General features: G+C 45.9%; 3 protein-coding genes across 3 annotated transcripts in view; 2 read left to right on the top strand and 1 right to left on the bottom strand.

The window, feature by feature from the left end:
• The window catches only part of DHX16 (DEAH-box helicase 16), a 10,610-nt gene extending 7,653 nt beyond the window's left edge, over positions 1 to 2,957 (top strand). Inside the window, exons 13-22 of the mRNA XM_053473364.1 lie at positions 188 to 340; positions 546 to 686; positions 864 to 1,026; positions 1,160 to 1,278; positions 1,366 to 1,433; positions 1,525 to 1,687; positions 1,849 to 2,010; positions 2,102 to 2,275; positions 2,571 to 2,710; positions 2,855 to 2,957. Coding sequence (XP_053329339.1) covers positions 188 to 340; positions 546 to 686; positions 864 to 1,026; positions 1,160 to 1,278; positions 1,366 to 1,433; positions 1,525 to 1,687; positions 1,849 to 2,010; positions 2,102 to 2,275; positions 2,571 to 2,699 — 1,272 coding nt within the window. The 3' untranslated portion in view covers positions 2,700 to 2,710; positions 2,855 to 2,957. The remainder of the gene's footprint in view (positions 1 to 187; positions 341 to 545; positions 687 to 863; positions 1,027 to 1,159; positions 1,279 to 1,365; positions 1,434 to 1,524; positions 1,688 to 1,848; positions 2,011 to 2,101; positions 2,276 to 2,570; positions 2,711 to 2,854) is intronic.
• Positions 2,958 to 3,310: 353 nt separating this feature from the next.
• On the bottom strand, positions 3,311 to 6,223 carry MRPS18B (mitochondrial ribosomal protein S18B). The gene is made up of 7 exons (XM_053472705.1): positions 6,081 to 6,223; positions 5,404 to 5,515; positions 4,973 to 5,070; positions 4,692 to 4,760; positions 4,237 to 4,303; positions 4,021 to 4,080; positions 3,311 to 3,570 (listed from the first exon to the last, which is right to left on the bottom strand). The coding sequence occupies exons 1-7, from the start codon at positions 6,138 to 6,140 to the stop codon at positions 3,368 to 3,370; spliced, it is 669 nt and encodes a 222-aa protein (XP_053328680.1). The 5' UTR covers positions 6,141 to 6,223; the 3' UTR covers positions 3,311 to 3,367.
• A 982-nt stretch (positions 6,224 to 7,205) lies between these two features.
• PPP1R10 (protein phosphatase 1 regulatory subunit 10) lies at positions 7,206 to 18,625 on the top strand. The gene is made up of 20 exons (XM_053473508.1): positions 7,206 to 7,225; positions 7,394 to 7,933; positions 12,879 to 12,997; positions 13,082 to 13,168; positions 13,489 to 13,624; positions 13,729 to 13,780; positions 14,290 to 14,367; positions 14,516 to 14,686; positions 14,778 to 14,880; positions 15,040 to 15,149; positions 15,328 to 15,428; positions 15,537 to 15,684; positions 15,803 to 15,958; positions 16,098 to 16,344; positions 16,456 to 16,531; positions 16,935 to 17,123; positions 17,300 to 17,420; positions 17,511 to 17,654; positions 17,757 to 18,161; positions 18,337 to 18,625. Exons 3-20 carry the CDS (start codon positions 12,888 to 12,890, stop codon positions 18,444 to 18,446), a joined length of 2,544 nt encoding a protein of 847 aa, XP_053329483.1. The 5' UTR covers positions 7,206 to 7,225; positions 7,394 to 7,933; positions 12,879 to 12,887; the 3' UTR covers positions 18,447 to 18,625.
• Positions 18,626 to 19,639: the final 1,014 nt, after the last annotated feature.

Genomic DNA, 19,639 nt, shown 5'->3' with positions numbered 1-19,639 from the left:
TCCAATTAGAAATCCGACTGCCGTTTGGAGTCGAGAAGGAATTCCCCCCCTGATGGCAGAATTCACAGTAGCTTAATTTTTTTGCTTTCTTTTGGATGAAGAATGGGAAGGTTGGGTAGAAGGGTGGAACTTGATGGACTTCGGTCTTTTTTCAACCTTATGTTCTATGTAACTGTGTGTCTCACAGGAGGAGATCGAAGCCTGCTGTGAAATGATACAGGAGCGCTGCCGCCGGCTGGGCTCCAAGATTGCCGAGATGTTGGTGTTGCCCATTTATGCCAATTTGCCATCTGACATGCAGGCCAAGATCTTCGACCCTACGCCGCCCGGAGCGAGGAAGGTATAAATTGTATATTGACCTATAAGTCTGCTTAGGGTGACCCAGACCTTCACGGTGAGCAGATGCATGTCCAGTTGGAGAGAATCGCTGCCTCCGGTGACCGATCTCCACCGTGGACTCCTCAATCCCGATACGTTGGCTGCTTTGGCCTTTCCTGTCCTTATGCCGACAGCCCAACGTTACAAGCCTTGTCTGTCTCCTTCAGGTCGTCATCGCCACTAATATCGCGGAAACCTCGCTGACCATCGACGGCATCATCTACGTGATCGACCCTGGCTTCTGCAAGCAGAAAAGTTACAATGCCCGTTCGGGAATGGAGTCTCTCATTGTGACTCCCTGCTCAAAGGTGACGCGTTTCAATCCGTGTGTCCCCCCCCCAATGTGAAAATAATTGGCATAAATCCTGAGTATATGTTACAAGGGTTATCTCTTCCTTAGACTATAACCTTGTCGGTTTTCCCAATAATAAGTGGGTCCTTGTATATCGTCGCTCATCCGGCCATATTCAACTCTCTCTCTTAAGGCATCGGCGAATCAGAGGACGGGAAGGGCTGGCCGCGTGGCCGCGGGGAAGTGCTTCAGACTGTATACCGCCTGGGCGTACAAAAATGAAATGGAGGATACGACGGTGCCGGAGATCCAGAGGACAAACCTCGGCAACGTGGTGCTGCTGCTCAAAAGTTTGGGTAAAGCGGCCGACCCCTCGTTTCTTGCGCTCCTCGTTCTCTGTCCGTTTCCTCTCCTGCCTTCCGTTTCTCCCTTTTGATCCTCTTCCAGTTTGTTCCGCCGCTGATCTGCCTCCCGTGTCACCCTCGACAGGTATTAACGACCTCATCCATTTTGATTTCATGGACCCCCCGCCACACGAGACGCTGGTTCTGGCTCTGGAGCAGCTCTACGCGCTGGGGGCTCTCAACCACCTGGGAGAACTGACCAAGGTAAGCAAGAAGACGAAGAAGAAGGAGAATTCCTGAGCGTTTCGGGGAAGTAGAAATATCCTCTCTTTCTCTCTCTCTCTCTCTCAGTTGGGCAGAAGGATGGCTGAGCTCCCGGTGGATCCCATGTTATCCAAGATGATTCTGGCATCTGAGAAGTGAGTTTCTTCGTCTGTCTGCTTCTTCTTTCATGTCTCGTTGCGAAGCGAAAAACGTAACTTTGTGTCCTTTCTCCCTCCCCCTCGCCAGGTACGGCTGCTCTGAACAAATCCTCACCATCGCCGCCATGCTGTCCGTAAACAACACCATCTTTTACCGCCCCAAAGACAAGGTGGTCCATGCGGACACGGCCCGGGCCAACTTCACGGTTCCCGGCGGGGATCACATGGTCCTCCTTAATGTATATACACAGGTAAGCGTGTTCACGGGGGGGGGGGGCTGCGTGTGTCAGGGGTATATGAATCAGGAATTTGAGTATTAATCCTGATGAAGAATATTTGCCCATCTTTCTTACCCATTCCTTATCGCCTCCGCTTCCTAAATATACGACGCGTTTTATGTTATTCCTCCCAGTGGGTCGAGACGGGTCACTCGCTCCAGTGGTGCTATGAGAATTTCATCCAGGCCCGTTCTCTCCGCCGAGCCAGGGACGTCCGGGAGCAGCTGGAGGGGCTGATGGGGCGGATTGAGATCGAGCTGACGTCGTGCGAGGGGGATAACACGCCGGTCCGCAAGGTAACGCTCCGCCATTATCCGCCATTCGATCGCCGCGGCTCCTCTTCCTCCCCTGCACCAATTTACTCTGTCTCATTTCACCTCGCGTCAGGCGATCACGGCCGGATACTTCTATCACACCGCCCGGCTTACCCGCTCCGGGTATAAGACGGTGAAGCAGCAACAAAGCGTCTATATCCACCCCAACAGCAGTCTCCACGAGGAGCAGCCGCGCTGGGTCATCTACCACGAGCTGGTGTTCACCACCAAGGAGTTCATGAGACAGGTTAGAACGGGTCGGGGCCTGATGGGCAGTAGACTTCCGTTAGTCAGAGTGTTCAGTTGGGTGATTAAGACTGAGCCGTTCTATTGTTTACCACAGGCAGTCTGATTCGCAGTCGGGGTTTGTCTAGTAGTTTGGGCTGAAACACACAAATTGCTAATATGTATCTGCCTGATATTGCGCAACCCGGAGTATACAATTATAATTCGCTAACCGCGTGAACCCAGTAAAGGAGGAAAGCTCTCCATGTTTTAATGAGCTCGTAATTAAAGGGATTTTTCACTGGCCGTCCTCGCAGATAATAGAGATCGACAGCACGTGGCTGCTGGAAGTAGCTCCGCATTACTACAAATCCCGGGAGCTGGAAGACCCCACCAGCAAGAAGATGCCGAGAAAAGCTGGGAAGACGCGGGAGGAGCTCGGCTGACGGCACGTCGGGTACGGGAGGCATGTTTTTATTAATCTATGTCTAGTCCCTGTGGCTACAAGTACAAATGTCCTAGGGGCCGTGGCTAAAATATCCCTCGATGGGGGAGCGAATACCTCATTCTGATCTCTTGGTGGTTTTTTTTGCCCCAACAGGCCAGTCCGGATGACCCTGATGAAAGACCTGCCAGGCTGGTTATAGAAATATAATTTACACGCCTTGTACATCTTTTGTATATAAAGATTTTTTTCCATTTTGTGTATATTCGGTGCACTGCCTCTTATTTCACTGGATCGGGTCCTTTTAAACGTTAACTGCGTATGATGGGAGTTGTAGTCTCACTGCAGGATTTGGCACTTTAATTGGGGGGGGGGGCGAGTTATGGTTTTGTATCCCCAGATTTTGCCCCAATCCGCGGATTAGATACACAGAATTTGCCACCCCATCAGTCACCCGTTTCTCCTGCTGTAAAGACCCGGACTTTAATCAGTCGTTGGTCTCGTCTTAGATTCAGGGGCCGTATGTTTAATCCCCTCACTGTTCTTTTTACTCTGTTGAGTTTCGCTGCCCCGGCTCATGCATTTCCCAAAATACAGCAAGAGAACCAAAGCTTTGTCTGTAAATATCAGTTTATTCAGTATCTGGAACAGCATCCACCCCCAGCCGCTTTACTTCTGTCCCACCATCTCTTTAAGGTACGGCTTGTACAGCTTCTTTAACCGAGCCATCTCCCTGGCTGGTGGTTCCTGCCATTTGTACCAGGAGTACCAAGGGCCAGCTGGGGCCGGGGGAGTGGGGGTAACTGCACCATGGGTATTAACGAAGTCTTGATGGCAGATGTCGATGTGGGGTGTGATTACTGGAAGGAAACCTAAAACAATGACAGAATAGCTTGATGAAAACAGAACATTCACACTGACTGCATCCACCGTGTCACAAGCTCAGCATCTCTTTATTCACTATTGCGCTGCAGCTTCTCCCCAAGGTAATTTATATATACGGGTTAAAGAATGTATATTAAATTACTAAAAGAACTTTAATATCCAAACTTCGTTAGAGGGCCTGCATTGGACAGTAAAAAAGGCGTATCCGCTAAGGTTTATTTCTTCTACACACTGAGAAGTACAGTTTTAGCCAAGTGGAACAGCATCTTTAATAGTATGGACCGTACTGCGAACAGCTTCAAAGCGTGCCCTGTTTTCCTGCATAGAAATCCTGTTTGATTAAAGGTTTATCACTACATTAACTATGTATATTTAACCTGAGTGTTTGGCCCCTGTCCGCTTAATAGTTTGTATAATGGGGGGGCCCCATAGCTCACCTTGATCCTGCGCCTCTGTAACGGCTTTCACAAGCATCTTCTGCTGCTTCCTACACACACCTACAAGGTGACAAACAGGAGAGGGGTGAACCTGGTCTTCGCACAGCGAGAAGCGTGTACCTTACACGGCTGGATGACCGACCCGTGGGGGCATTAACCTGCTCCCCGTCATTTTAGAGTGCAGACATTGTTGGGACATCGTAAACAGACGCGTACCTGTTTTTGTGGAATCGTACACTGTTCCACTGTGCGGACATATAAACTGCTGCAGCAACTTCACATTCTGCGGGGAGGGGGAAAAAAAAAAAAAGACATTTCAGCCTTAACCATGAGGTCTGTAGCGTTTTCACTATACTCAGACACTAATATAATTATAATATTATATAATTTGTATCATAGTGCAGACTGTACATTTTACTCGGAGTCCTAGTCAATGCAGGATAAAAGGAAAGAGTTCTTTGTCCTCCCTACTTTCAGGAAGCTCAGTAATCACGATTAGGACAGTAAAGCCATTGGACATTGCTGCAGATTTTGATCATACAGCCAATATGTGCCAATTGGGTCATCGCTGACATAGTTATAATATATACCATATTTGCATCTCCCATTAGCTATATAGGATCAGAGTCCGATAATATATATAGATATCACACACACACACACTCACTCACCCTGTAGTCCAGACCAAGCTTCTGGTCCCTACAGATCGGACACGGGTTTCCACAGGCCTTGCCACCTCTCTGTAAGAAACGAATGTGTGTTAAGTGTTGCTGAACTGATCTTAATCCTCTGGAGCAACTCCTATCCACAGAGCTGTCCTACTGTACCCACTACTCCTCCGTCAATAACATCGGCCCCTGGGTGCCGGTAACCAGGAGGCTACCGCGGCTCATTTACTGTTATTATACCCCTCGTTACCCCCCACAGCCTCCCATAGTCACACCCCACTCACAATACACATCTTGCGGGTTTTCTGGGGCGGAATGGGCCCTTTGTGGTTGCGCCTGTAATCCGCCCAGACAGGTTTGCTGCCGTAACGTTGCAAGTACTCTGAGAGAAGAAAAACAATATTAAGGAGAGAAAAACTCAATAATAAAACATCCCGGCATTCATAAACATGAAGAATAATCAACGTGATATGGCAAAAGGGTCAACATGACATATCGGTGTGTGGGGAGTCGCAGCACATCATTGCAGGACAAGGACCCCCATTACACAGCGTGCGTATGACTTGGGAGTCTCGGATTTGAGGCACTTTCGAGTTAGTTTGGAAACACCGTAACCAATAATCGCAGATCTTCCCTCTGTATGTGGCCTGAAGGAGTAGTAAGAGGTGGGAAGACAGGTGGTCCAAGGCATCGCTGGAAAGGGGTTAATCCTTACCTTCGCTGCTGAGGTACTCCCACGGCTGATCTTTATACCGGGAGGCAGTATCGAAGGGATCGGGGTCCGTGGTGAGCAGGCGAGCGCCCGCAGGCAGCGGGTACGCAGGGACCTGGGGAAACATTTAAATACCGGTTCTTATCTCTTACACTCAAAGCCGTGTTACCCAAAGGATTGCAGGAATTGTCGTCGCTGATTCATTGTGAGATAATCTATAACCTCCTTTTACACTGAAGCTGATCTGCCTCTACATAACATTCAATCAGTCATCCAACCGATAATTATTATTTTACATAGCGCCATCAGATTCCACAGCGCTGTACAAGGGCAGACAGTACATACGTAGTATATAACATAAGATGAGTACACAGAAACAACAACAGCTGAAGAGGGCCCGGCGCAGATGAGCTTACAATCTAGAGGTCTGACTGCTTTTACAGGGCAAATTCGTCTATTCTACGACAGAAGCTCATTGAGGGTTAACCCTTCACGATGCACAGGAAAGTTATTTCTCTTGGTTACAAGTGAACGATGGAGTAATGGAAGCAGAGCATTAAATGGCTTGTTGCCCTTCAGGCTACATATATTATATATGTAGCATGTAATATATACATACATACACCGTCTCGCTTTCTGACCCTAAAACTGCCCTCTATATTTCCTTCACATCTTTTTACCTTCCCCCATAGCGCTCCCCTTATCCCGGTCACGATCAACCTGCCAAAGGAGGACGCCATGCTGGTAGAGGAATCTGCAGGAAGATGCAAGCTATACGCCTGACGTCAACGCCTCTGCAACCAATCAAAAATTTTCATTTGTTTTTTTTATTCATGAAACTTTATGTACACTGACACAAATCACAGTAACACTTCTCGCCGCCGAAAGTTACACCGCATGACAGCAAGGGGCGCAAATAGTTTGGTAATAGCGAAAAACCTTAAACCCCACACCCAGTTCCGAGAATTCATACACGTAAACGGGGCTCGGTATTACAAAGAACAGCCGCGCCCATTTAATGGCTTATGCTACACATTAACAGCCGATTCTGTCATTTCCAATTAAATGATTGGTGCTTTTTTTACAGGCGTAAGTACATTGATCTTAACTGTAAGCAGCTACGCCTTACATGTAAACGCCTAAACCACCCTTTTATGACACGCTTAGAGACGCTGTTTGCTTATTTTTTCAATAAAGTTTATTCAAAAACGGATCTTTATGGCTGATGCGGATGTTCATAACTTTTTTTTCCCTATAGCAGAGCAAAAATATATAAAACACGCCTTTTATCCATATTCGCTACTTTACAAGTCAATATTCTCTAATAAGAAAAACAGGAAAAAATAGTTGGGGCAATTAAAAGTTAAGTGAGGGCAGGGCTGACGCACATTACGTCATTACGCACGCCTCAAATTTTGCTGCGTAACGGTCGAGGAGGTAGGCTGTGGGGTGTTTCTTCTTTCTGCCTTCAAGGCACAGCGAGCGTGGATATTTCGGTTGCATATTGGAAATAAACACCTCATCCGGTTGGTCGTTCGTTTTATGTCTTTATAAAGAGGAAAACAAAACTTCACGGATAATTCTTTGCCAAAAAGTACGTCGAAGGGCGGGTGCGAGCGGGACCCTCTAGTCTCCTGCTCGACGCCCATTGGCTGCTGGCTGCGACGTCACTGGTTACTAACCGTTTCCTGTTATCTGCTCGCACTTTCGTCCAATCGGCGCCTCCATTTTCGCTCTCGCGCTTCCTCTGCCCCTTTTGTGACGTAAGGGATTCTTTATAAGATTGAGCGCCTCGCGCGTCCGCCATTCCAGGCGTCGTCGTAAGGTATGTAGCAGGAGTCTGTTCGTTTATGCTTGTTGCTTCCCCTCCCCCTCCGTGTCCTTTCTTTATGCCCCCCGCCATTATGCCCTCGTTGACCGCGTTTCCCCTTTCTGTTGTTCGCCGTGTCCTATTTTTATACTTAATGTTCGTTATTTTGTTTTCTCTCCTCAGGTCTCTAACCTCTATGATTTTCTTCGGCTCCAACGTCGCCTCGATTATTGGACAATAGTTAAGATTGTAATAATCTGACGTCCTGAAGCTTTGCGCCTTTTTTTTGGGAGGAAACTGAAGATCAAAATTACACAAAGAAGCCTCTTCCTACACCATCAATACGTTTTCTCCCTCTAGTATTTTTTTCCCTCCCATTATATATCACACGATTCTCTCTGAAGCAACTTAGAGGGGTTTGATCCTTAAATCCCATTAACTGGTGGTAACAAACTCCATCTTCCTCATCTTATACCTGACCGTTCCTCAGCCCCGAAGGACTCCTTGCTATAGTCCTCTGAGACGGGGTCCATTGGACGGTTTCCACCATTAACTAACGTTGGCTCTTCTAACATGGTAGCCACAGCCTTTTTTGTGTGGTCGTAGAGCTGTCCATCATTGAGGATCTATATACCCCCCCATCTGCCCCTCTTTTGTTTTATTTTTCTTCCAATTTTTAGCCCATTACCTACGTAAAGACGCGCTGAAGGAGAATTTTGGATAGTAAGTGTTGCCTTTTGAACCGACTTTGGAAAACATATATATATATTTTTTCTCCCTGACAACCCTCTCCCTCTCATTAAAAAACCCTCATTGGGTTCTGCTAAATTCAGACTTCCACAAAAGATTTTTACAGTATTTTTAGTCAATATCCGTCGCCTCGGACTATAGGTATAACAAAATCATTAGTTTTGTGACAATCATAATGAAATCAAGGGCAAGACTAAAAGCTGCAGAGAAATAATTACCTTTTTCCCCCAAAAAAACATATAATTTTGGCATGTGTTCTATATCCACAGATAAGAGACGGATACGTGGCCGGCGTATCCGGTGATCTGTGAAGGGGATCTGCCGGGATCCGCTTATCAGATCACATTATTAAACCGACCTGGTGTCGGTGAATTTTGGCTAGCGAGAGATGGCTATAACCTATAGATTTTGGGGATATAGGAAAATGAGCTCCCATACCAGAGATGGCGTTGGAGCTTTTTCGCGATAAAAGCCAAATCGGTCAATCTCTGTGTGGGAGACGACAATCCTATTAAAAAAAAAAACAGGGAATCTGGTGGATGAACTGAGGCTTTTCCGGGGCTGCAATTTGATTTTTATATACAGGATACGGCCTATAGATGAGAACCATGAGCAATCTGTACATAAAGATTGCAGGGAGAAAAGGTGCAGAATCTACAGCGAGACTATGAATAACCGAGACTGGCAGAAGTATATTCTGGGCGATCAGGAGGAAGTATTCTGTGGTAAGGGAAGCAGAGACGATCAGGGAGGATTCTAGTCTCTGGCAAATTTTTTTTTTTATTATTATTATAGTTTTTTTTTTTAATATATATGGCAATTTTTTTTATTTTTTTTTTGAATTCCCTTAGCTGCAATTTCTCTACGTCTCCATTACTGTAGTAATTGTCATTTTTAGTCTCCTCGAGGAATTAATTGTTTACCCAGCAGCAGGCTTTTGTGTATATTCTTTTCATTTCTGGCAGAAAATGCCTCGGAGGATTGCATGCAATCTATCAATAAAGATTGCCTTCTTTGTGGCCGGTATTACCAGCGAAAGAGCTTAAAATCTGTGGCAAAAAGCTTGATCCCGATAGTGTGATAATACATATTTTTTATATATATAGTTTAACTGAATATTGTAACATATGTTTATACATGTTTTCTTTCACAGTAAGTTACATTTTCTATGTGCTTGGCATTTCATAATTCCCATTTTGTCTGTATTGCCACTACACATTTTATATATTTTTTTAATATATTTTCCCCATAAAATAGTTACCTGTAAGTTGATGTGTGTGTGTGTGTGTCTGTATGTAGTGTGAATGGCAATGCTAGTGGTGTTAATTCATACATTTATGTGTTTTTCACCCCAGGATGCGCACCGAAGGAACTGTTTTAATTCCTATTACATTTCCATGCAGTCTCTTCATATAAACGCATGTGTTGATCAGCTCTTCAAAATGGCCGCCTCGCTTGTTGTTTTCCTTTAGCACATTGCAGCACCAAAATGGCTTCTTTTACTCCTCCTTCTTTGTTTTCAGCGAGCGACTGCGTGGGGAGGACGTGTTAAAGCGCAGCTCGTGCTGACACCCTCCTCTCTTCCTACGCCTGCCTGGGAGAGACGGGGAGGGATTACAGGCAATGCCATGCAAGCAATGGTTTTCTGGAAGCCTTTTCCACCTCCGCCCAGTGCTTGATTCATACGCTAGTCATTCGTGGCCCCTGAACAACTACAGTTACTGCACGCTCACCACTAAAGCTGTAGTTCTGTGGGGGGGGTTTATTTTTTTTTTTTCCCTAAGCAAATTTTTATTTTTTTTCTTTCTAATTTAAGATTTTTTTTGCTTTTTTTTTTCTAAGCAAATATTTTTTTTTTTATTTTATTTTTTTTTTCCGGAAATTTTTGTTTCTAAACAAATAATGCGGCTGCTCAGAAAACATAATAAACGCCATTTTAGGAAGAATATTGAATTTTTAGTCGATCTGTTCTAATAGTATAATTTTACACGTGCAAATATAAAATGTCAATGAGAAACTAGATTTAAACAGCCCCTAATATTCACGATTTTAAAAACACGACTTCTCGGTGACATTATTTTAATATTTATTCCAGATGAAATTCTAATTCAGGTGTTTCTGTTTTGGGGTAAACTTACTACTTTGTCTCATTTTGTATCTACATAGATACATTTATTTGTAATCTATTTAAAGTAATATTTACTATTTATATATAGTTTTATATAGTTTTATATATATATATTTAGCTATTCTGAGCAAGCTTCTTGTTCTCACTTTAAAATATATGTTTGTGTAAATCTATCTATCTATATAATATATATATAAATAAACTAAATGGTGGAAAACAGCCCCGAAAAGGTAGCGTTATATATATATATCAGCCCTTCTATGGAGTGTTAACTTTCTAACTCTTATATTTGGACACGAGCCTTACTTACACTACTTAACTTTATTAACCGTTTCATGCCGTTACATTACTTTGCATTTTAAAGCCCCGTTTGGAATTTGATTTTTTATCGGGCATTTTTTTTTTTATTTGAAAACATACAGCATTTTTTGGTTGAGCGCAGCTTATCAAAAGTGATTATTTTTTTAATGTTTTTTTTTTTTAACCAGATTAAAAGATTTAAATTTTTTTTTAAGTGACTTTTAATGTGTTTTATATACTCGATAATATAAGACATGAGGCATTTTCCATTTAAGCGCAGCTTATCAAGTGCTTTTTGTTACAATGGTTTCTGATGTATTTTATATACATGATACATATTTTATATACATGATAGTTAGTGTTTGTGAGATGACGCGGTCGTCTAGTCGGGGGCCACCGCTTCGTATTCCTTGGTGACTCTGAAAGTCAATGTTGCTCTTAGAACCAGAGTTCTGCTGTCTCCAAGGGCCCGGTTCCTGATAGCACGTGCTCGAGCGTGGTAAGCGATCTCTCACATATCTCTATACGAGTAGATCACTATATATATATTTATATATATATCTATATGTGTATACATGTGTGTATATATATATATATATATATATATAGTAAGGAGGGATATCTCATCCCGCTTGTATACTGTAAATACACCTCATTCGGGTTCTGTATCTGTATGCATGTTAATGTTCCTACACGTAACCGCTTAATGCATGCCAGGGTGAGTGTGTTGCGTGTGCGCGAGTGATTCCTGGTACCCCATGCCGTGTGAGTGTCTACATACGTGTGAACATAAAAATGCTCATTTACCAGTTTGATTGAAATATTGTAACCTGGGGTGGGGGGGGGGCATCTGAGTTTCTATTCAGAAATTTCTGTAAAATCTTTTTTTTTCTCATTTTAAACCAAAGGGATCACATTTTTAGTTGTATTGGATATTTAGCGTAGCTTGCCTTGTTTTTTATTCTTATGTCTTGGGTGCCTCGAGTTAGTATTTATTATTTATTTATTACCTTTCTGGAGCTCAGGCAGTTAATGAATTCACGTGTAAGGAAGCCGGCGTGTAAATAGCTTAGCGTTATTAGTGCGGGTTAGATGCGTGTAGTCGGGTTAGATGCGTGTAGTCGCTGTAGAGTTAATGTTGCGTTAGAAATGTGTGTAATTTATAGAAGTATTCAGTAGTCTGTGAGACGCTGGCTGCTCGGCTGCACTCCGGCCGTGGAAGCAGCGTTTCCTCCTCAGTGACGGCGGCTGAGGATCCTTCTCCATGTCATACAAACAGCTTCAGGCTGGAGGGGGTGGAGGGGCTTCTGTCTGTCGCCGGCCGGAGGGGCTTCTGTTCCTTCTGAGTCTCGTCCTCCTGAGTGCTTCCTCTGCTCATTGGGATGACTTAACACCTTTATGTTCACGATCTGTTGTATGGAAAACTTGCCAAAGTAATGTTGGGGGAATAAGGGCGACGAGCTTCCTCTATCGCGTTTTCTCATTTAAACAATCATGATTTCCTTAAAAAAAAAAACACAAAACCTCTGCAGCTTTATGATTCGATTGTCACAAAACTCTTGACGAGTTACCGGGTATCAAAGCAGGCCGCCGAGCGATGAACGGTGTCTTATATATAACCGGAGACCGTCTACTAAACAAAGCTAGTGCCCTCCTGATTAACACTTCGGCTGACCGGGATATGCGCAGGACCCTCTGATTAACACTTCGGCTGACCGGTCCCGTTGGGATACACGCAGGGCCCTCTGATTAACACTTCGGTTGACCGGTCCCATTGGGATACACGCAGGACCCTCTGATTAACACTTCGGTTGACCGGTCCCATTGGGATACACGCAGGACCCTCTGATTAATGCTTCGGTTGACCGGTCCCGTTGGGATACACGCAGGACCCTCTGATTTATACTCGGCTGACCGGTCCCGTTGGGATACACGCAGGACCCTCTGATTAATACTTCGGTTGACCGGTCCCGTTGGGATACACGCAGGACCCTCTGATTAATACTTCGGTTGACCGGTCCCGTTGGAATACACGCAGGACCCTCTGATTTATACTCGGCTGACCGGTCCCGTTGGGATACACGCAGGACCCTCTGATTAATACTTCGGTTGACCGGTCCCGTTGGAATACACGCAGGACCCTCTGATTTATACTCGGCTGACCGGTCCCGTTGGGATACACGCAGGCTCCTCTGATTACATCAAACAGACCCAAAACAACCGTATATTCCCATGAGCCTACACTGACATTTTATATGTGAATCAATACACCCCAAATATTTGATGATTTAATTCGTATGTGTGGGCAATTCCCGCACCTGCATTGTGTGTATGTGTATTTATATATATATTATATGTATATAGATCACGTCTACATCATGTTTCTAAGCATTCTCCCCTTTTTCTTCTGTCATTATCCCTTTTTTAATGTTTCCCCCTCTTTCTGTACCTATTCCTCTTTAATTAACCGTTCTTTAATTGCTCTCCCAGGTCCGTGCTATGATGGGGTCGGGACCTATAGATCCCCACGAGCTCCTGAAAGGACTGGATTGTTTCTTGGGACAAGATGGTGAAGTGAAGGCCCCTGAAGGAATGACAAAGATTTTCACGTAGGTGTTTACCGCCCTGTGAATGTTGTGTATCGTACGCCCGTGCTGTGCGGCTAACCTTTTATTTTACCTTTTTTAATCCAGTTTAATGAAGGAGTCTCGGAAGATGGTCAGCCGCTGTATTTACTTGAACATTGTGCTGCAAACAAATGCACCCGAAGTTCTTTCCAAGTGAGTTCTCATTAAACAAAGTGGGTTTTAACGAGTGTCTGGGTCTCTGCATTATTTGTATCTTGTTATTACTATTATTATATTATGTGATCACCCCCCAAACTCTCATCGCTGTTGTCTAATGTTACCGTTGTTGGGCAGCCCCTGTAACCCCGTCTTCTTTGTAGTTATCCTCCGTCCTCTTCATATTACATGCGGTTCCTCCGAGGGAGACGTTTAACCCGCCGGCGTTTACGTTTATAACAGTGCACATGTATGACTCTTTACATATATTGGATTTTGGAACCGGCAGACATCCATTTTTTTACCCCGTTTCCTAGATTTATCCGGGTCGGAGGTTACAAGTTGCTGAACAGTTGGCTGACGTACGCCCGAACAAATAACAACAGCCCTCTGCTGCATCAGATTCTCCTAACGCTCCGGCACCTGCCGCTGACCGTGGACCACCTCAAACAGGTGACTTTCATGCTCACGTCTCCATTTGGAGGCAACAACTCAATGCGGTTTTGTGTCGTGAATAAAACAATATGACTTGGTCTAATTTATATCGTTCCTTCCAGAATAACACAGCCAAGCTTGTGAAGCAGCTCAGCAAATCTAGCGAGGATGAAGGTAAGACACATAAAACCAGATATAAAGTTTCTCCGTCCCTCTTCCGTGTTTGATATATACTCCTTCCTTCATGATTGTAAGCTTGCGAGCCGAGCCTCTCCGCCTAATGTATCGGTTTGTCTCAGTCTGTCTGTTAGAGAAATGCTTATCATAAATATTATTGCTGACGGGAACATAAAAGCAGGAAATTCCATCTATGCTTTTATTGAAATTGTGCCAAGAGGCGATTGCTGCCTGAAGTAGACCAATCAGAATATATTGCTAAGAATGGATAGATCCTATATAAACCATGTATTCTAAACATGTATTCAGACAGCGCTTCGATGCATGTTTATTGCCTGCCTTGTCTCGGTTATGCGCATGATCTGAATAAAGAAATCTTTCTGAGGAGAATTCTCGTCTTATCAGACCCCCTAAATATATATATATATATATATATAATATATGTATTGTTTTAAGCGCTGCATACATTGTTGGCGCTATATAAATAAAAGATAATTCTCTTACAGAACTTCGGAAGCTCGCCGGTGTTTTGGTCAGTGAGTGGATGGCGGTGATCAGAACTCAGAGCAACCTAATCCCTCCAGGTAAGGAGAAGACAATAACCCTTTAATGACTCCCCGCGTTATGTGCCTCGGCGGACGGGAGAGCTGATTTATAACGACTCCGGGCCCAGGGGCTGACGGGAAGATTCTTAGACTGTTCTTCAAATACAAAAACTTCTATCTTCTGCAGACAAGGACAAGAAAAAGAAGAAAGATGAGCCCAAGGGCCGGTCACCTGTCCCTGACAAGTCCCCTGAGGCCAAAACCGAAGCAAGAGCAGAGGAGCCAGGAGATAAAAAGCGGGAGAAGCCGAAGGCTCCTCGCACGACAGCGCCCAGCCACGCCAAGTTCAGGTCCACTGGTGAGTGAAGCAGGACAGACGAAGAAGCGCGGATCATTAATGTCATCTCTATCTCTTTAATCTTCACTCTAACGCGATTCCTCTCTCCTAGGTCTTGAGGTTGAAGCTCCATCGCTTGCCCCGGCCAAGAAACCCCCTGTCGTTCCTGTTATATCCGACAAGTACTTGAAGCCGGTCCCTGTGAAGAGGCAAGGGTAAGAATCTTTTATCTCGAATCCGGTCCGCACTGTCACTTTCTTGTTAATTGGCGATAATCAGAGCTGGTTTAATGGCGCCTCCATACGGGCCCAGAAGTGGAACGTATTCCCAGGATTCCTTACAGCGTAAATAACCTTTGCTACCCCTCTCCGCAGATCTCTTCCAACGCCTTCCGACGCTCCTCCTGCTGAGAAAAAATACAAGCCTCTCAACACCACTCCGAACACCACCAAAGAGATCAAAGTGAAAATTATTCCCGCCCAGCGTGAGTACCTCTTCTCATGTATACATGGTATATGTTTGCTTATCCGTGAAGCCCGTATCGCACTAAAGCTCACTTTATCGGCTATAAACGAGCCGTTTTCAGTAAATCTTCACCATCGTATTGCGAATGAGCGGTTCTGGGTTATTCAGCCTCTTATTCTCTGTCCTTTTCTCTGCAGCTATGGAGAGTTTGGGCTTTTTAGATGCGCTGAATTCTGCCCCTATTACTGGACTGAAGATTAAGAAGAAGAAGAAAGCGGTTTCTCCAACCAGTAATAAGGTGAGAGAAGTGGATTTAAAGTGTATTTTGAGTACCTTCTCGCCTGCACTTTATTATTTATTTTATTATTATTATTGTGCACTAAAAGTGTCAATTCTCTCGCTGCAGTCAAGTCCATTTGACAGCAAATCCCCCGGCGACACCAACAGCATCAACAAACCCTCCTCACCGGATCCAGAACCCGCGGTGGAATCGATGGACGTGGACCGACCGGGGACGCCGGTACCGGCTGTAGAGCTTCCAGAACCTATGGAAAGTAAGTCATCAACGGGTCGCTGCGTTGCTTGAAAGGGGAACTTATCCCTTTATTGCTCTTTTTGTTAAATATATTTTTGTTGTACTTAGTATAACTGTTAACTCTTTCTTCCCTGCAGCCTCCGCCACTCCTCTCACATCTGCCGATGCCAAACCAGCGGAAGGAGAGGCCTCGCAGCTCACGAAGAAAGGAAAGAAGAAGAAAACGGTCAGCTGGCAAGATGAAAGCCGTCTGAGGGAGTACTTCTACTTCGAGCTGGATGAGACCGAGAGAGGTGAGCGCTGCCGTCGGCATGTCAGTCGCCCCCCACCTCCCCCCGCCATAAGCATCCTCCTACACATTGGGCTATGGGTATTAAAGTAGGAGCCAGTTTAATGCTAAGCATCTGCTTTGTGTTTCCCTCTCTTTCACAGTCAACGTAAACAAGATTAAGGACTTTGGTGAAGCGGCAAAGCAAGAAATGCTCAAGGATCGTCAGGCCTTCCAGACGGCCCGGCGCCTGAGTCACGATGCTATGGAGGAGACCATCCCCTGGGTCCTGCCGCGGCCCATCAGCCTTCCTGGGGCCCTGGTGCAAATCGGCAGCAACAGCACCGAGAAGCACACCCAGGCTGAGAGGGAGATGGGGATTCTGCAGGAGATCTTTCTGTCCAAGGAGAGGTGAGGGGCGCCTGCGCTTCCAGCCCAACGTCTCCCTTTGTAAACAGCAGCTTTTTATTTTATTTATTTTTTTGCTGGAATATTCTTTTAACGCATTTCTTATTGTTTCAGCGTTCCTGACACTCCCCACGAACCTGACCCTGAACCGTACGAACCGTCACCGCCTAAACTTATACCGCTGGATGAGGTACGGGGCAGCCTGGGGGATATGCTTGATTCCTATATGATTATCTATATTCCAAACTAGATAAGCTTGCTATATGTGTGTTATATAATTCTATATATGTGTGTGCCTGATATATGTATGTATGTATGTATGTACATGGAACATGTGTGTGTTATATGGTCTGAAAGGGTTTCCCAGTAGGCATAGCGTCAGCGTGAGGAGACCCATTGTGTTTTTGGGGTAATATGTACTGTGCAGGGGGGTTTATTCTGATTGGTCTATTTCAAGCAGATAACGTCTCTTGGCACAATTTCAAGTAAAACAAACATAAAAATATCAGACTAGACGTTTCCTGCTTTTATGTCAGCAGAAATGTTTTTGATAACATAAGCCTTTTTCTAACTGCACCGTCATCTTATTCTAGGATTGTTCTATGGATGATGGCGTTTATCCTGAACCTCTGGACCAGAGCGGGGCTTCTCAGTCACCAGACATGGCAGGCGGTGCAAAGCTGCCCCCTGTCCTCGCTAACCTGATGGGTAGTATGGGCAATTCCAAGGTGCAAAACAGCCCTCTGCCAGGCACCATGCAGGAGATCCTGACATCCATAATGGTGAGTACGCACTCACTGGCTGCAGCGAGTGAAGTGTGATGCGTGTTTGTTGAAGTTGTGATCGCTTAATCCTATAACACAGACACTTTAGTAAATATTACAATTATTGCGCTGACGACGCAGGAAGGTTTCTCCGGGTTGCTGACCTTTCCACGTTTTGAATTCTCTTTGGGCAGGGAGCGCAGGGAGCCGCCAATCCTGAAGACCTTATGAAGCAGCCGGATTTCTCGGACAAGATCAAACAGTTACTCGGATCCTTACAGAATCAGAACCAGAACCAAGCCCCTCCAGGACCTGGTAGGTTTCATTGCGTTACACGGTGGGGGGGGGAGAGCGCGTCGGATGCCCTAGGTTTGGTTTTTGATCCGATTTTACCGTTTCTTTCAGTTCCACAAGGATTATTGGTGCCGATGCCCGTCAACAATGGCTTCCCCCCGCCTGCTCCAAAAAATCCACCACAGCAGCCCCCGCCGCAGCATCAGCCACCCCCTCAGCATTACCCACCGCCAGGACCTGCTGGGCCCTTTCCAGGTACGAACGCTTTATTAGTGACTATCGAGCTGTGTGTTGAGAGATGTGGCAACCGTGCACCAAAAAAATAAATGGAGATTAAATTTACGTTCCTTTTTTCAGGTCCACATGGTCCCCCAGGGGGTCCGCGCATGATGGGGCCGCCTCCGCCACCACAACGCGACGGTTACTGGGAACCCCCACCTAATGAGAACATGAGAGGAGGAGGAGGAGGACCCCATGGTGGAGGCGGAATGAGAGGAGACCGAGGACCTCCACCACCTTTTCACAGGAGAGGAGGGAGAGGAGGAGACCCTGGCTACAGGGGTAGAGGTGGTCGTGGAGGTGACAGAGGACCTCCTGGAGGCGGGAGAAATGGCCCACATGGCATGAGTCATGGTGGCGATCACAGAGGCCACGGAGGAGACCACAGGGGACACGGCGACCACAGAGGTCACGAGGGAGGCCACAGGGGACACGGCGACCACAGAGGACACGGAGAGCACAGGGGACACGGCCACGGCGGAGGTGAGCCCAGATTCTTTTGTGTTAGTCGGTGTGAGAGCGGTGCGGGGTCTGTTGGTTTCTCTGCCTTCCTGTAGTGATCTGACGCTTTGTGGCCGAGTGTTTGTCGGGGGGGCTGCTTCGTGGAAGACCCCCGTGCCGAGCATTCATCTCTTTGTGTTTTTTTTTTTTTCTGTAGACATGTCCGGCCGTCCTTTCTGCCGACACTTCATGATGAAGGGCAACTGCCGCTACGAAAACAACTGTGCCTTCTACCACCCGGGCATCAACGGCCCCCCGCTGCCCTGAGACACCCCCGCCCGCTGTCTCTCAATGCGCGCTGTTTGACGGGAGAACAAACGCGATTAAAGGACAATCTTTTTGGTTTCGTATTTTTTAATGGCTTCCATGAGGCCCTATCTCTATCCTTCAATCAGCCAGCTTTGGGGAGCGCGCTGACGGACTGCGACCCCATCTCCTCTTTAACAAAGCCCCGCCTTTGTGTTCGTTCCGTTCAGAAGACCCCAAGACGATAGAAATCTCTGCATCGGGGAGGTCGGATGGAAAGTATTCCGCTTGGCGCGAGAAACCCCTCGGTGATTTTGCAACGTGATTGGACTGCCGAGACGCGTGTAATAATGCCTCTGATTTTTACTCCTCTCCTCCTCTCCCGCCTTAACGCCCTCCTCTCCGAAATGTGTTCATGTTTTCTATTTTAAAACAGGCCCTTCTTTCCTCAGTGCCCCCCCGATCCTTCCTCTCTTTAACCCTTTCCCCGCAGCCACGCTGTCTGCTGTGTATTGGACCGTAACCACTAACGTTTTATGCGTCATCTCCCCGAAGCACTGCACGTTTTCTACTCCCCACTATCCGTTTCCGCTCGCGCCGCCTCATCACGGATTATTGAATGAACAGTCGAGGCGACGGCGCCGAGCACCTGCACAATAATGAGAGTTTAAAGCTGCGTAATGCGGTGAAGCATCCACACACTGATGACGGATCGATTTGCTGATGACGGACACGCTGCTGAACGTATATTTAATTCTACGATCGCAATAACCGCCGTATTTGTTTCCTGCGCCTGTCCGGCCGGAATACACTAAGTACAGTATTAACGGGGGGTCTTGGAGCGGCCGTCCGTGCCGTGGGGGGGTCTGCGATGGCTCCCGATCCAGTGAAATTGTTTTCTGTGAAAACTTTCCAAGAATATATTGTATTTTTTTTTAAGCGTTTCTTCCTTTTACGAGTCCTCAGAGGGACTTCATTTTTGTTTTTTTTTTGTTTTGTATATTTTGTAAATGATAAATAAACCTGGTGAGAAGGTGCTATGATGTCATCGCCGGATCCTTATTGGTTGCAAAAGTTTTTGTTGCATCAAATGTAATAATAAATAAAACAATTATTGAAACTGACGCACGATAACAAACTGGTACAGAAGGAGAGGGGAGGGCCTTGGTTCCGAGAGCTTACAATCTAGTCGGTGGTTGAGGGGGAAGTGGAGA

Source organism: Spea bombifrons, chromosome 8 (assembly GCF_027358695.1).
Source record: "Spea bombifrons isolate aSpeBom1 chromosome 8, aSpeBom1.2.pri, whole genome shotgun sequence".
Taxonomy (NCBI): Eukaryota; Metazoa; Chordata; class Amphibia; order Anura; family Pelobatidae; genus Spea; species Spea bombifrons.
The sequence above is the reverse complement of the archived record's forward strand: the minus strand, read 5'-3'. Positions and strand labels throughout refer to the sequence as shown.

Excerpts from the sequence above, each read along its gene's own strand:
- MRPS18B (XM_053472705.1), bottom strand. The coding sequence starts at position 6,140 with ATGGCGTCCTCCTTTGGCAGGTTGATCGTGACCGGGATAAGGGGAGCG. Across the intron at positions 4,304-4,691 it reads AGCTTGGTCTGGACTACAGG|AATGTGAAGTTGCTGCAGCA; the intron begins GTGAGTGAGTGT and ends CCCTCCCCGCAG. Across the intron at positions 4,081-4,236 it reads GTACGATTCCACAAAAACAG|GTGTGTGTAGGAAGCAGCAG; the intron begins GTACGCGTCTGT and ends GTCACCTTGTAG.
- PPP1R10 (XM_053473508.1), top strand. The coding sequence starts at position 12,888 with ATGATGGGGTCGGGACCTATAGATCCCCACGAGCTCCTGAAAGGACTG. Across the intron at positions 13,625-13,728 it reads CCGTGGACCACCTCAAACAG|AATAACACAGCCAAGCTTGT; the intron begins GTGACTTTCATG and ends CGTTCCTTCCAG. Across the intron at positions 16,532-16,934 it reads AACTTATACCGCTGGATGAG|GATTGTTCTATGGATGATGG; the intron begins GTACGGGGCAGC and ends ATCTTATTCTAG.